The following is a 14,606-nucleotide window of genomic DNA, read 5'->3' as shown; positions in this document are numbered from 1 at the left end:
CTGAACCCAAATCTATAAAATTTGATATAAATCTTTCTGGAAAATTTTATAAAGTTGAAAATTGTTGGCCAGTGTAATAGGTGACAATTAAAATGTTTGAACTATTTATATCTGAAAAATATACTCGGAAAGATAATTGTCACGTTTTATAGAGGTTGCCTTACTGATTCCGCAATGGTATGCACAAATTCCACTTCAACTCAAAAAGCTTTTTAATTATCGCAGTTGAAAAGCTGTTATTTTAAGAAGAATGAAAAGTTGAATTCCATAACTAAAATTAAAATTTTAGTTATGGTTAAAATTTTAGTTATGGTAGCATAGTAAAAAAAGAGTTGTTTTTATACAGGGTATCCCAAAAGTCAACGTCGAAACGAAAACGGTAGATAGGGTAAGTGATGACAGTTATCAGAAAAATAATTAAAAAAATCGCAGCAAAATATTTTGTGAGTTATGGGCATTCGAAAAAAATCGAAAAAATGGTCACCCTGTGACGGTTTTTCATGTGCCGTGACTGCAAATCTTAAGTTTTCTTATTTTTTTCTTTTGTTACTGAACCTTCAATAACCCTGCAACCAAATGCATTCAAAAATTTTAACTCAGCTGTATCAGTTTTAAAGCAATTATTACTTTTTTGCCCAACTAAGTACTAAAAAATTTTACATGACTCTAATTCAATGAACCGTAGCGTAAAAAATATGCACTACGATGTTTCGGCAAGTTACCTTAAAAGTTGGTGTGTTCAATTCTCTTTTCAAAATGGTATAACATTGTTGAGAATATTCCATAAATAACCGAGATAATTTTTTTTTAAAGAAATTCGACTTTTTATTAGGTAGTTTTTCTATATTATTTAAGTTTTGAACCCTTTCAAAACCTTTCAGAATACAAAAACTTAAATAATATGGAAAAATTACCTAATAAAAAAGTCGGATTTCTTAAGAAAATAAAATTTATCTCGGTTATTTATGGAATATTCTCAACAATGTTATACCATTTTGAAAAGAGAATTGAACACACCAACTTGAACTAAAGTAACTTGCCGAAACATCGTAGTGCATTTTTTTTACACTACGGTTCATTGAATTAGAGTCATGTACAATTTTGTAATACTTAGTTGGGAAAAAAAGTAATAATTGCTTTAAAACTGATGCAGCTGACTTAAAATTTTTGAATGCATTTGGAAGCAGTGTTATTCAAGGTTCCGTAACAAAAGAAAAAATAAGAAAACTTAAGATTTGTAGTCACGGTACATGAAAAACCGTCAAAGGCTGACCATTTTTTCGTTATTTTTTTTTTTTCGAATGCCCATAACTCACAAAATATATAGCTGCGATTTTTTTTTTTATTATTTTTCTGATAACAGTCACCACCTACCCTATTTACCTTTTTCGTTTCGACGTTGACTTTTGGGACACCCTGTATTAGGGTGGGTCAAAAAAATCGAAAATTTTTTTTTTTGACTTGGTACTCCGAAAAATCGATTGCTAGACCCCTCTAGAATATACACACCAAATATGAGCTCTTTATATTAACGGGAAGGTCCTCCGCTTTGCAATTTTCCATTTTTACATCAAGCTTCTACTAAAAAAAAAATAATTTTTTTATTAATTGACTTTTTAGCAAATTTCTTTTCATATTCTTGTAGGAAATTGAACGCTCTATAAAAAAGGCCTTATACACTTTTTTCGTTTATCTAACCGTTGAATAGATATTTGAGGTCCAAAAATCGAGAAAATCTTTAAAAATTCGTTTTTTGTTCTTAATTTTGTAACAAATTGAAAAATTATAATGATCAAACGCGCAAGACATATTCTTGTTGGAAATTGATTGCTCCACAAAAAAGGTCTTGTTAACTTTTTTCATTAATCTAACCATTCTAAAGATATTCGAGGTCAAAGTTAAAAAAAAATATAAAAACATTTTATATTTTAAAAAAATTTCTAATTCACTGAAACTTCATTATTTTCAAATTAACAAGATATATTCTTGTAGGGGCTTAAACGTTCTACAAAAAATTCCTTGGAATGAAATTGATTGCTTTAACCGTTTAGAAGATATTCGTATCCAAATCGCAATGCATACGGGTCATAAGAAAACTATTGAAATCAGTGAGCATTGGTTTGGATACGAATATCTTCTAAACGGTTAAAGCAATCAATTTCATTCCAAGGAATTTTTTGTAGAACGTTTAAGCCCCTACAAGAATATATCTTGCTAATTTGAAAAGAATGAAGTTTCAGTGAATTAGAAATTTTTTTAAAATATAAAATGTTTTTATATTTTTTTTTAACTTTGACCTCGAATATCTTTAGAATGGTTAGATTAATGAAAAAAGTTAACAAGACCTTTTTTGTGGAGCAATCAATTTCCAACAAGAATATGTCTTGCGCGTTTGATCATTATAATTTTTCAATTTATTACAAAATTAAGAACAAAAAACGAATTTTTAAAGATTTTCTCGATTTTTGGACCTCAAATATCTATTCAACGGTTAGATAAACGAAAAAAGTGTATAAGGCCTTTTTTGTAGAGCGTTCAATTTCCTACAATAATATGAAAAGAAATTTGCTAAAAAGTCAATTAATAACAAAATTATTTTTTTTTAGTAGAAGCTTGATGTAAAAATGGAAAATTGCAAAGCGGAGGACCTTCTCATTAATATAAAGAGCTCATATTTGGTGTGTATATTCTAGAGGGGTCTAGCAATCGATTTTTCAGAGTACCAATTCAAAAAAAAGAATTTCGATTTTTTTGACCCACCCTACCCTGTATATGTATCTCAATACTATAATTCCGCTAACTTTGGTATACTTCAAAACTATAAAATGTAATTTTTCATACCAGTTACAAACACCCTTTTACCCTGAACATTTGCATAAACTCTTTTGGTTTTTGGTAATCAAAGCAACAAGAATAATTTCACTGTATAAAATCTGAGAGCGGGTTTAAAATTAACACTTTTGCTTAAACCGATGATGTAGGTATTTTTTAAAGAATCTAATTTGCTATTATATTTTGATTATATTAGTCAAATAAAAATAAAAAACGTCTGAGGAAGCTGGAAAGAAACTGGCGAAACATAGGGTAACAAAAAGATGAATTAGTTTTTTTTTTCGCATATAGGGTGAGTTGTAACATAGATCGGGTTATATTACCTGTGTTTTTTCGGCATTGATATCCGTATCCGCAGTTGGCCTTTACATGCATTACAAAAACAACACGCAGCTGCCGATAGGAGTAGAAGCTAAACCATGCTGCGGATAGAATTTTGATGAAGTGTATAAGTTTATGTTTCCCTTTCATATAAATTTTTGTCCAGGTTTGGTATTTGGGAAATCCTACTGCGGATAACTTTGCCAAAAAAACACGCTCATTGTAACAAGGACGACAATAAAAGCTAACCATTTTTTTTTTTTTTGCTAAATTAATTTTTATTTAATAAATAATAAAATAAAAACAGATTTGCATGAACCTAAATTTTCTAGCCATTCCAAAAAAAAACACGTATACGCCACAGTGCACGTGGATAGCATGCAAACAATGTGAAGTACAACTTTGGCCTTAATACTTACACGTTACACACCTTAATCAAAATAAAATAAGCACCTGCACTCAATAAAAACTCAAACTCAATTTTTTTTTATAAAAAAGAAAACTGAAAGTAATTAAAAAACATAAGAAACTGAGTGAATAAAAAAAGAACTAATTTTTAATTATAGGTCGTTTCAAATCAAAAGTCCCATGGAAAATTGAGCAAAAATAAAAACAACTCATTTGCTTACTGGAAGGAAGCATTTATGAGGCAGCTGAACTTTTCTAAAATTACGATAAAATAATGAAGAACAGTTCTTGATATCCCTATTTTAATTAATTGATCCGTCTGTGAGATTCACTGGGTTAGCCTCAGAAAGCGGAGGCAAGTCTCCCGGGCTTGCATCACTCGATATCCGCGGACAATACAAAAAACATACAATTATTTAATTATTTATCATTTGAAGGCAGTTGGGATAACATTGCCGAAGATATTATTATAGGACTTGGTGAAGATGGACCAGAAATGTCCAGTTTATATGATAGCAATTCATAACTTAAAATTCTATTCACATCTTTTCATTTGTATAATTGGGCAGTAAATATCTTATTTTTATTTTTCAATTATTTTGGAGTCGTCACCATAGAAATCATTAATAAACAAATTCAGATTTTTCGTTTGCTTATTTTTGAAGTGAAAACTTCTTTAGTATCGTAGTGATTTGAAACAAGATGAAACGAAAACGCGACACGACTTCAACTTGTTATAACTTTTTTGTTTTAATAGATAGATGAATGAAATTTGTACTGTAGATAGGTAATTAAATAAATTATAATTGTACAAAGTTTCAATTAATTTCATATTCAAAATTCGGAGATAACGGTAAAAAGATGTTCTTTTCCAACACACGTTATATCTTTTGATCTAGTGCACATACAAATTTGATTTAACTTTAATACGCATGCTGATAACAAAACCTTTTATTTGATATATCACACATCATACGTGCTCTACAAGTTACACAATCTTAAATTGAAAAAAATTGAAAAATACCTCAAAACACCTGTGGAGATCTGTTGGCGATGACCAGCTACCAGTGTAGGAAGTACCGTAATCTCAGTCTGGAAATTTGACATGGTTGACTTAAAAAATTCTAACTTCTCTTGTAGACATCTTTGAAATAAGATTTATGCATCATTATACAAGGTGAAACAATAAGCTTTCACATGGTATAAAATTTTTTATAGGTTGTCAAACAAAAAAATTGATTTAATAGCATGAGAACATAAAAATAAATGTTTTTTTTTGCTTTTTTTGATGAAATTTCATCGAGTTTAAAAAATTCTAGCTCTTTTTGTAGATGTCTCATAGACTTGATCGATATATGTATATATTTTGAGCTAAGACAATAAGCTTTCAGATGGTGTAGGTTGTTATAGGTTGTTAGGGAAGAAAATGGATTTAATAGCGTGAGAAGTTAAAAATACGTGTTTTTCGCTTTTCTTGATGGAAATTGATCGAGTTCAAAAAATTCTAGCTCTTTTTGTAGATGTCTCATAGATCTAATCGATATACATATATATTTTAAGCTTAGACAATAAGCTTTCAGATGATATAAAATTTATATATGTTGTCATATAAAAAACATGGATTTGAAGGTGATAGAATAAAAATAGGTAGATTTTTTCTATTTTTTTTTTAAGGTTTCACTTCTACCACGTGTGAATTGCACACATGATTTTTTTTTTTTCTCTAGCATTTCTTTCATTCAAACAAGCATGATTTGTTGTTATTTTTGAGTTGATTTGTCGCAATGAGCAAATAAAATTGAGTTTTTTGTTTATTTGTTCTCAATTTTATTGGAAGGGAGAAAATAAACTCAGAGTCAGGACTTTTGATTTGAAACGACCTACACAAAATTAATTTAAATGAATTACACTTTTTCTGAGCTTTATCTACATATTTGTTCTTTACTTAATTATATTTTCTTCTTCGACTTTGGTTGTTGGGTTGTCAAGAATATTTTCAACCAAAGTCGAATAATTGAGCCCGATGATGGTTTTCTAAAAAACCGAAACGCGTCGCAATAAAAATAATAATTAAATGTTGTGAAAAATTAAATTTTATAAAATAAAATTAAATTAAAATATACAAATATAAAAAATTTTTTAATGTGTTTTTATTTTCATTTTATATTTATATATACATACATTCACACAGTTTGTTTATTTTTTTTTATTACTTTCAGTAATTTTTTTTATAAAAAAAATTTATTTTTTAAGGAAATAAACTGGGCTTTAATAATAAGTGCTTTACAGAATTGTGACTTCCTTGAAAAGGATTTTTGGTTACTAAGTATCTAAGACATTTTGTTTTTTATTGAGTTTGATTTTTATTGAGTGCAGGTGTTTATTTTATTTTCATTAAGGTGTGTAAGTGTATCTAGACTAATATTGTACTTCAAATAGTTTGCACCCTATCCACGTACACTGTGGCGTATACGTACTTTTTTGGAGTGGCTAAATGTAGGTTCATGCAAATCTAATTTTATTTTGTTATTTATTAAATAAAATTTAATGTTTTCTCAAGCAAAAAATAAAAATGGTTAACTTTAATTCCTGTTTACTTTAATTCTTGTTAAAATATATTACGATCTCACCTTATATACGGAACTAGCTGACCCGGCGGACTTCGTTCCCCCTTTTCCAAGTTTTATTTCCAATTTTTGATTTTGTAATGTGTTAACCTTTTCCCATTACACATAGGTACATACATATGTAAAACTGTTTAAAATATTAAACAAAGCAAATCATTTGTTTGACAGCTATTACAAATTTTTATCGGAATTTATTCAACCAATAAAGGTTATATAATTCACAAATATACAAAAACTGGCTCTGGTTTCACTTCTTATTTTTTTTTGCAAAAAGTGCCTAAATCGATGAATCCCGCCTGCCATTATAGAAAAATATGACTCATTCTCCCTTTCTTTTGTGAAACTGTTAATGATTTGTGTTTTGCACCAGAGGCCTGGAATTCCAACACCAAAAACGATCTTTTTACTTTTTTTTTGTTTAAACAACCTGTTTTCTTATGACGTTATCACGTAAAATTATCGTCCGTAAACCGACTATACAAACAACCATTGTTTTTGTTTTGTTGACTTTCGTTTTAACTTCCAAAATTTTTATTTGCGGAATGTAGCATCCACTTTCAACGCTCATTTTTAATCCACTTTAAAAATAGTATTCTCTCTCTTACATATTTTGGTTTCATTGAAGTTTGTATTTGTTCGTTTCTAAACCGTTACCGTGTGAGTAATGTTGGAGCCAGTAAACGAAACAATAGCAATAGGATAAAATCTTAAAAAAAACGATTAAAAATGAAAAGATTTCGTCTTAATTCTATTCATACATACGTCGAAATATTTCTTTAAAAAAAATAAATCATTTGATTTTTATGCGGAAATTGTATTAATGGTAGTTGAAACAACTTAAACAAATTTTAAGATGCAGTCATAAATTTAATTGAGATATACTGATGGTAAACAATTTTCTTTGCGGGACTAACATTTTAAAGAGTTAATTCATGTTTGTTTTTATTACCCTTGAATATGAGCGATTTTGAACCCCAAATATTGAATTTGCTTATAACTTGACAACATACCAGGTCCAACTATAAAACAAAACCTGTCTCGAACGAACCTTATCACACACTCACACACACACACAAAATTTCATAAAAATCTATATCTACTGTCATTCGGACTTCAAATATGGAATTTAACTATAACTTGACAACAGCGACACCTACTGGGTCCATACCACACACACAAAATTTCACAAAAATCTCTCCAGTCTGGTCAAAATATGCAATTTTTCTAAAACTCGACAACAGCGCCACCTACCGGGTCCAATTATAAAAAAAAACCTGTCTCGGACGGACCTTATCACATAAACAAAATTTCACAAAAAATCTGTTCAGTCGTTCGTTCAAAATATGAAATTTTTCTATAACTCGACATCAGCGCCACCTACCGGGTCCAATTATGAAACAAAACCTGTCTCGGATGGACCTTATCACATCCACCAAATTTCAGAAAAATCTCTCCAGGGGGCCAATTCTGGTTCTGTGAATAAGTGAAACGAAAAGCTTTTCACTTGTTCACTCATTTTATTCTCGTTCTGTGAAAAAATGAAAACAAACATCAAAAATATTCATATAAATATATATTTTTTTCACTAAATTATTTGTGATATCATAGGATGAGAATCGTTTTTCGTTTCAAATGAATCGAAAAAGTGAAGAGTGTTTGAAAGCTAAAATGAAAAAGTTTTTTTTTTCGATTCACGTTTTCACAGAACCAAATTGGCACCCAGTCTGGTCAAAATATGAAATTTTCCTAACTCGACAACAGCGCCACCTACCGGGTCCAATTATAAAAAAACCTGTCTCGGACGGACCTTATCACATAAACAAAATTTCACAAAAATCTGTTCAGTCGTTCGTTCAAAATATGAAATTATCCTAAAACTCGACAACAGCGCCACCTACCGGGTCCAATTTTGAAACAAAACCCGTCTCGGATGGACCTTATCACATACACAATATTTCATAAATATCTGCTAAGTCTTTCGTTCAAAATATGCAATTTTCCTAAAACTCGACAACAGCGCCACCTACCGGGTCCAATTATAAAAAAAACCTGTCTCGGACGGACCTTATCACATAAACAAAATTTCACAAAAATCGTTCAGTCGGTCGTTCAAAATATGAAATTATCCTAAAACTCGACAACAGCGCCACCTACCGGGTCCAATTTTGAAACAAAACCCGTCTCGGATAGACTTTATCACATACACAACATTTCATAAAAATCTGCCCAGTCTTTCGTTCAAAATATGCAATTTTCCTAAAATTCGACAACAGCGCCACCTACCGGGTCCAATTATAAAAAAAAACTGTCTCGGACGGACCTTATCACATAAACAAAATTTCACAAAAATCTGTTCAGTCGTTCGTTCAAAATATGAAATTATCCTAAAACTCGACAACAGCACCACCTACCGGGTCCAATTATAAAAAAAACTTGTCTCGGACGTACCTTATCACATAAACAAAATTTCACAAAAATCTGTCCAGTCGTTCGTTCAAAATATACAATTTTCCTAAAACTCGACAACAGCGCCACCTACCGGGTCCAATTATAAAACAATCCTGTCTCGGATGGACTTTATCACATACACAAAATTTCACAAAAATCTGTCCAGTCGTTCGTTCAGAATATGCAATTTTCCTACAACTCGACAACAGCGCCACCTACCGGGTCCAATTATGAAACAAAACCTGTCTCTGATGGACCTTATCACACCCACCAAATTTCAGAAAAATCTGTCCAGTCGTTTAGAAGGAGTAGGCTCACAAACAAACGCACAGGAGAATTATATATATAAGATAAGTTGTAACAGGGTAGTTTTTTTTAAAGTTTTATTTGGGCTTTGATGATCTTTGTTTTTGGATACAATTAATAAAAAAAAAACTGATTCATCTTTTTGTAGCACTACGTTTTTGAATAAAATGATATGAAAGTGAAAAAAATAAACAACTTACAAAACGAACAAAATTGGGTTTGATGCAAAATTGCGGAGAAACGGTTGTCCGCAGAAAAAAAAGCTTTGGGACAAATTAAAACTGTGCCTCATTTGAGGCGGAGGCACCCTGTATTATGCATGTAGTACCTACATATACCGCAAGAAAAATTAATGTGTAAACTATACAGTGGAATCGACTTTTTTTCCGGTAAAATTGGCAAGGGGACACAGCTAAAGGTTGGCTCGACTAATTCAAGGGACTAGTTCAGTAAAATAAATTAAGTATTTCTGCACTAAACGAGATCTACACCAGCATTTACATACGGAAGCTTTCGGTGAACTTCTTCCTTAGTTTACAAACTGTGCTTTTGAACCATACAATTAGAATAAAAAAATGTTTCTAATCTAAATTCAATTGTTCATTCAAAACCTTCAATATAAATTGATTACACAAGCAGCTGCCCTGCAAGTATGAAAAAGCCATACACAAATCTCTTCTAAATTCAATATGTTCACCAAATAAATGTAAGTGTACCCCAGGGTTCGCTTTTGTCTACTATTTATCTTTCTTACTGATAATGTAATGATCGCTGACGAATATCAACTCTGAATATAAAACTTCAGCGGCAGCTCATGGTAAGCTCTATAAATTCTAAACAGCAATGAGGATTCAACAAACGTGTAGCCAATTTTCGTTATAGCTTAACTTATTTCTATCAATCCTGTTTTAACTGCAAACCACAAACTGAGGAAAGATCACACATTTGACGTAGGCGAATACATCGTGAAATGGTTATTTTTCCTGTAGTAATAAACAATTCTTCATTATTAATTCCTTCTTAAGCTTTAATTCTTACCTTAATAGTACAAAAAATATATTTTTCCTTCTTTAATTCCTGAACTCATATATTTTATCGATAGTTGAGCACACGAAAAAACTGTGGTACTTATGGATGTTATTTGGGTTTGTGGGTTTTCCCATGTTAAAACGTGTGCACATATTTTTAACTTTGTTCATCTACCTGTCCAAATTCAGGGACAAAATGCTGCCATTTAAAATGCTTCTTTCTTGTTTTGTTTATTTCCACAACCGTTCGTTCTCCTTTTTCCCAAAAAAAACATAGGTAAAAGATTGCTTGTTCGATTGGAGTTAAGATAAGATAATGAATGCCACTGTAGGAATTTTTATTTTTTATAATGTACTTTGATTGTTTATTATTTTCAATTTACCCAGAATTTTAATTACAAATTATCTAAAATTAAAATAAAATTTTACAGATTAACTTAAAATGGACGAAATTGAAGAGGTTCAACAGCACAATATGATCTCAAACTTACCTCTCTTATTTGCCAATGGCTACCCAACTGCACTCGAAAAGATCACTGAAAGTCAATTAGAGAACTTTATACCATTCATGGTGCAATGTTCCCTTGGACATATCAATTTACAAGGCAAAATCGACTACAGCGAACCAGAATGGTGGCCAGAAAATGTTGCCTACACGATACCATTCACAAAACCAAAAAAATTCACTGGGGTAAGATTGTAAAAAAAATAATGACATAATAAAACAAACAATCAAATATTATGTAAAAATCTTTACTTAAAAAAATACTCCTGTCTACGATTTTACTACAAAATCGTTATCTAAACATTTTGATTTTTCCCTCACAGAACTGGCTGGAAAAAATGAAAGAGATTGTCGTCATTTGTTATCAATTTCACAAAAGTGTATTTTTGCTGAGATTCTGTAACGATTTAGCTGCCTACGAACATGCTAGTTTACGATTTATCAATAATTATAATTCAACGACGTCATTGTTTGACAGGCGGAGCAATAAGCTGTTGGTAACATTTCGGAATGAGAATATGGTATACACATAAAACTTTGTACATTGTTGCATTTATTTTAACTTTTTGTTTCATTTTGCAGTCTTATGATCAGCCACAACGAATTAGAAAATGCCTGCTACAGCAAAAATCTAAGCTTAACTCACAGCAGCAGCAGATGGTTGAGCCAGCGCCCTTTGATATTTATCTCTGTGATAATTGTGATGCTGAATTGTACTCAGAGGAAGCCATTGTGGTAAGTTTATTTATGAAACAAATATGTTTGTCAGATGTTTTTTTTTAGTCTACCTAGCAGTCTGTAGCGAAAATATTCTATTGATAGAACAGTAGACGTGTCACCGAATTAAATGTGACGTGGGCAAAATAGGACAATGCAAAAAATGAGATCATTGTTATGCGACTGTTGTTGTTTTTTTTTTTATATGTTATCTTTCGGAGGAGGATTTTGTTATTATGTTTTGTTATCTTTCCAAGAAGGAAATGAAAATAAACAAAAATTCACATTGATTTAATGTGGGTTTTATTGCAGCGGCAAATAAAATGGCAAAGAACTAACAAACTGAAAAATGACTGCTCCATTTGAAGAGGTAAAGTAGAATGTTTAAACCTTTTCATATCATATAAAATGCACGACTTGGTCGCACGTACTTGCTCTTATAGCAATAGTATTTAAGCTTTTTGTGAAAAAAAATTAAAGAACAAATTACAGGGTGTCCCAAAAGTAAGGAGCCAAACGAAATATTCTGAAGTACCAAACCTTTACGGTTTTCGATTAAATGGCGTTTTTGTGAAAAACCCCTATTTTTTCACTCCTGTCTAGAATTAATGTTTGTTTTTTTTTTACAATTCTTTTATGACTGTTCAATATTTGAGAAAAATTTATTTTTCAAAATATTTTTATCTCCTGAGCCATTTTCAATGTCTAAAAAAACCTCAAGTCCCAACTTTTACTTTAGAACAGCACTCGAAAAAAATTTATGATTTCACACAGGGGTATCACTTTAAAACCTTGCCCTTTTTTTTATTTAAAAGGATTTTATTTATCTGTTTATCTATTAACACTGATGACAACATTTTGTTCAATTATTGAGTGCAAGTATTTATTTAGGTTCGATTAGAGTGTTTTAACATCTAGGCCAAAGTTGTAAGTCACATTATTTGCACCTTGTCAACACGCACTGTGGCGTATACGTGCTCTTTTTTTTACCGCATAATATGCAAGAGTAGGGGAGGAGAAGACAATTGATTAAGCTAGAAAAATTAAGTTCACTCGTAACTTAACGACTACCTGTTATGAAATCATGTTCAAAAAAAGTTTTATAAAATCAGATTTTATAATCTTTAAAGAACAACAAGAAATTGTAGGTGCTACTCCCAAGCCTTATGAGTGGAGTGATAATGTATTTCACAGGTCTCAGACCGCTATACCCACCAATATACCCACTTTTTTTTTTTGTTAAAAAAAAAACTTTGAAATTATATCGTGAGTTTCTAAAAAATATCAATTAACAAGTAGGATTTCATGTTTTAAGTGATTCTTCCAATCCGTTTACGCATGATATACTTTTATAAAAAGACATTTGAATTTTTTTATTAAATAACTTTACATAACTATAGTATTATGTTATATAAGAAAAAACTATAGTTACATAAAGTAAAGTTATTTAATAAAAAAATTCAAATGTCTTTTTATAAATGTATGTATATCGTGCGTAAACGGATTGGAAGAATCACTTTAAACATGAAATCCTGCTTGTTGCTTGATATTTTTTAGAAACTCACGAGCATAATGTGAGCAAGTGAGATGACAGCCTCAGGGGAAAAGCATTGGGAGTCCAAAAACCCCAAATCAATTTTTACCAAATTCTAATCATCGTATCAAGCTGAAACTTTGGGTGTTTTCATAAACGTCGGAAATCTGCGTCAGTCCAATCGTCTTTCTGCTTTGCTGCATTAATGAACACACCAATTCTGCAGAATGTTTGCAGGCCCGCGTTGGTACAATTTTCAGCAGTCACTGAGTGTTCATAAACGTCAGAAAAAAAATATAAAAAAATTACCACAGAATGAGTTTTGTTTAAGCAAAAAAATATTTCTTTTTCAGTTCCCGAAAAAATTGTTTTTAATAACACGAAAAATTTGTAAACCGTGTTACATTAGGGTGGCTAAAAAAAATACTTTCTTCTAAAAAAAAAAATAATAAAAACACCGTTCACACATTTAAAACAAATTATCTATGGAGAAAATATTTTTAATTAGGGTGTTCAAGAAAGTTTTTTTATGCGTTTGAAAAAAAAAATGATTTTTAGTGCACAGAAAGTTTGTTAAGTGCGTTTTTGCTATAGTAATATTGAATTCATGCCGAATTAATTAAATTGAATTTGGTTGAATTCCAAGCGTAAATGTTAAATATACCATTTTTCTGAGCCCCCTAATTCGAAAATACCTACCCCAATTTTACATTATATTTCATAAACCATGTTTTACAAACTTTCTCTGCAGTGAAAAAAATTTTTTGTAATTAATTAAAAAAAAAAAAGTTTGAACCACCCTAATGGAAATTTTTTTTTTCTTCGATAATTTGGTCAAAACAATATCCACGTTGATTTTTTTGGAATTCTTCAAGCAACTGTAGAAGATAACATTTTTTAGAGCCACCCTAATACGAAAAAAATTTAATATAAACTCATTATCTCAAAAAACACGATTTAGAAATTTCTTGATTTTTGGCTGCGCAATCTGCCCGATGTTGACGACATACTGACGTTTATGAACAGCAGAACTGCAGTTGGGCTAAGTTAGTCCGATCGCAGATCTGACTTTATGAACACGACTAACACCCTTTGACAGCACAGTTTTATAGTGTGGCGGACCAAAGGAGGCATTGGGGGTCGAAACACTCCAAATAAATTTAAGTCTACCTACATATGTACACTAGGGTGTTTATTATTTAACAGTTTTGCGAAAATAAAGTTCCTAAGTGTATAAACTATTTCAAAACAATAAATTAAAAAACCCTAATTTTGACGTTAGATGGCGCCCCAATAGGGTTATTTTTTTCTTTCTCATTTGAAATAGGTATATGTTAATTTATGAGGTCATTTATGTAAGTCAATTAAATTTTTTATAAAAAGATGAATATTTTTTGGGTAGAGGTGAGAGGGATTAGAAATTAAAAATAACATCTAAAATTAACAAAAAATATTCGTATCCATCGGCCCATCTCCTTCAATTGCAAATTAGGCAATAGTAAAGGAAGTTATTGAGGTGATGCCAAAAAAGCACTTTTGTAATTTTTGTTTGTTCTTTGTATTTTTGGTCTTTCTGTTAATAGAGAAGAGATACATTTGTGAGTGACGCGTAAATTTTGCTTTTTCACAAATTTATTTTTTGTATTAAATTTCATATAAATAAATGGATAAATTAGAACATTTTTCTGGACTAAAACGGTACTCTTAGTAGAGTACTTTTTACTTGGATCATAATCTTACTACCAAAAACTTAGCCAAAAATCACTTTCGAAACATGCGAAAAAAAGTTTGCAAGATACCATAAAATCATTATTGATGGTGAGTCATTGTTTTTCAAAAACACAAACAATAACTTATGTATGTTTTTGTTATTTTTTTTT

General features: G+C 30.6%; 1 protein-coding gene and 1 long non-coding RNA gene across 3 annotated transcripts in view; one reads left to right on the top strand and one right to left on the bottom strand.

Annotated features, from left to right (window-relative positions):
- The window catches only part of LOC129906894 (uncharacterized), a 34,565-nt gene that overhangs the window by 13,902 nt on the left and 6,057 nt on the right, over positions 1–14,606 (top strand). For both annotated transcript variants that reach the window (XM_055982958.1, XM_055982909.1), the window contains exons 2-4: positions 10,402–10,661; positions 10,799–10,996; positions 11,058–11,210. In XM_055982958.1, coding sequence (XP_055838933.1) covers positions 10,413–10,661; positions 10,799–10,996; positions 11,058–11,210 — 600 coding nt within the window. In that variant the 5' untranslated portion in view covers positions 10,402–10,412. The remainder of the gene's footprint in view (positions 1–10,401; positions 10,662–10,798; positions 10,997–11,057; positions 11,211–14,606) is intronic.
- On the bottom strand, positions 9,224–10,571 carry LOC129908274 (uncharacterized). Its single transcript, XR_008771254.1, has 3 exons — positions 10,462–10,571; positions 9,981–10,225; positions 9,224–9,925 (listed from the first exon to the last, which is right to left on the bottom strand). It is a non-coding gene; the product is annotated as an uncharacterized LOC129908274 (long non-coding RNA).

Source organism: Episyrphus balteatus, chromosome 1, assembly GCF_945859705.1.
Source record: "Episyrphus balteatus chromosome 1, idEpiBalt1.1, whole genome shotgun sequence".
In the NCBI taxonomy this organism is placed as follows: Eukaryota; Metazoa; Arthropoda; class Insecta; order Diptera; family Syrphidae; genus Episyrphus; species Episyrphus balteatus.
Note: the sequence above shows the minus strand (reverse complement) of the source record. Positions and strands in the feature narration are given on the sequence as shown.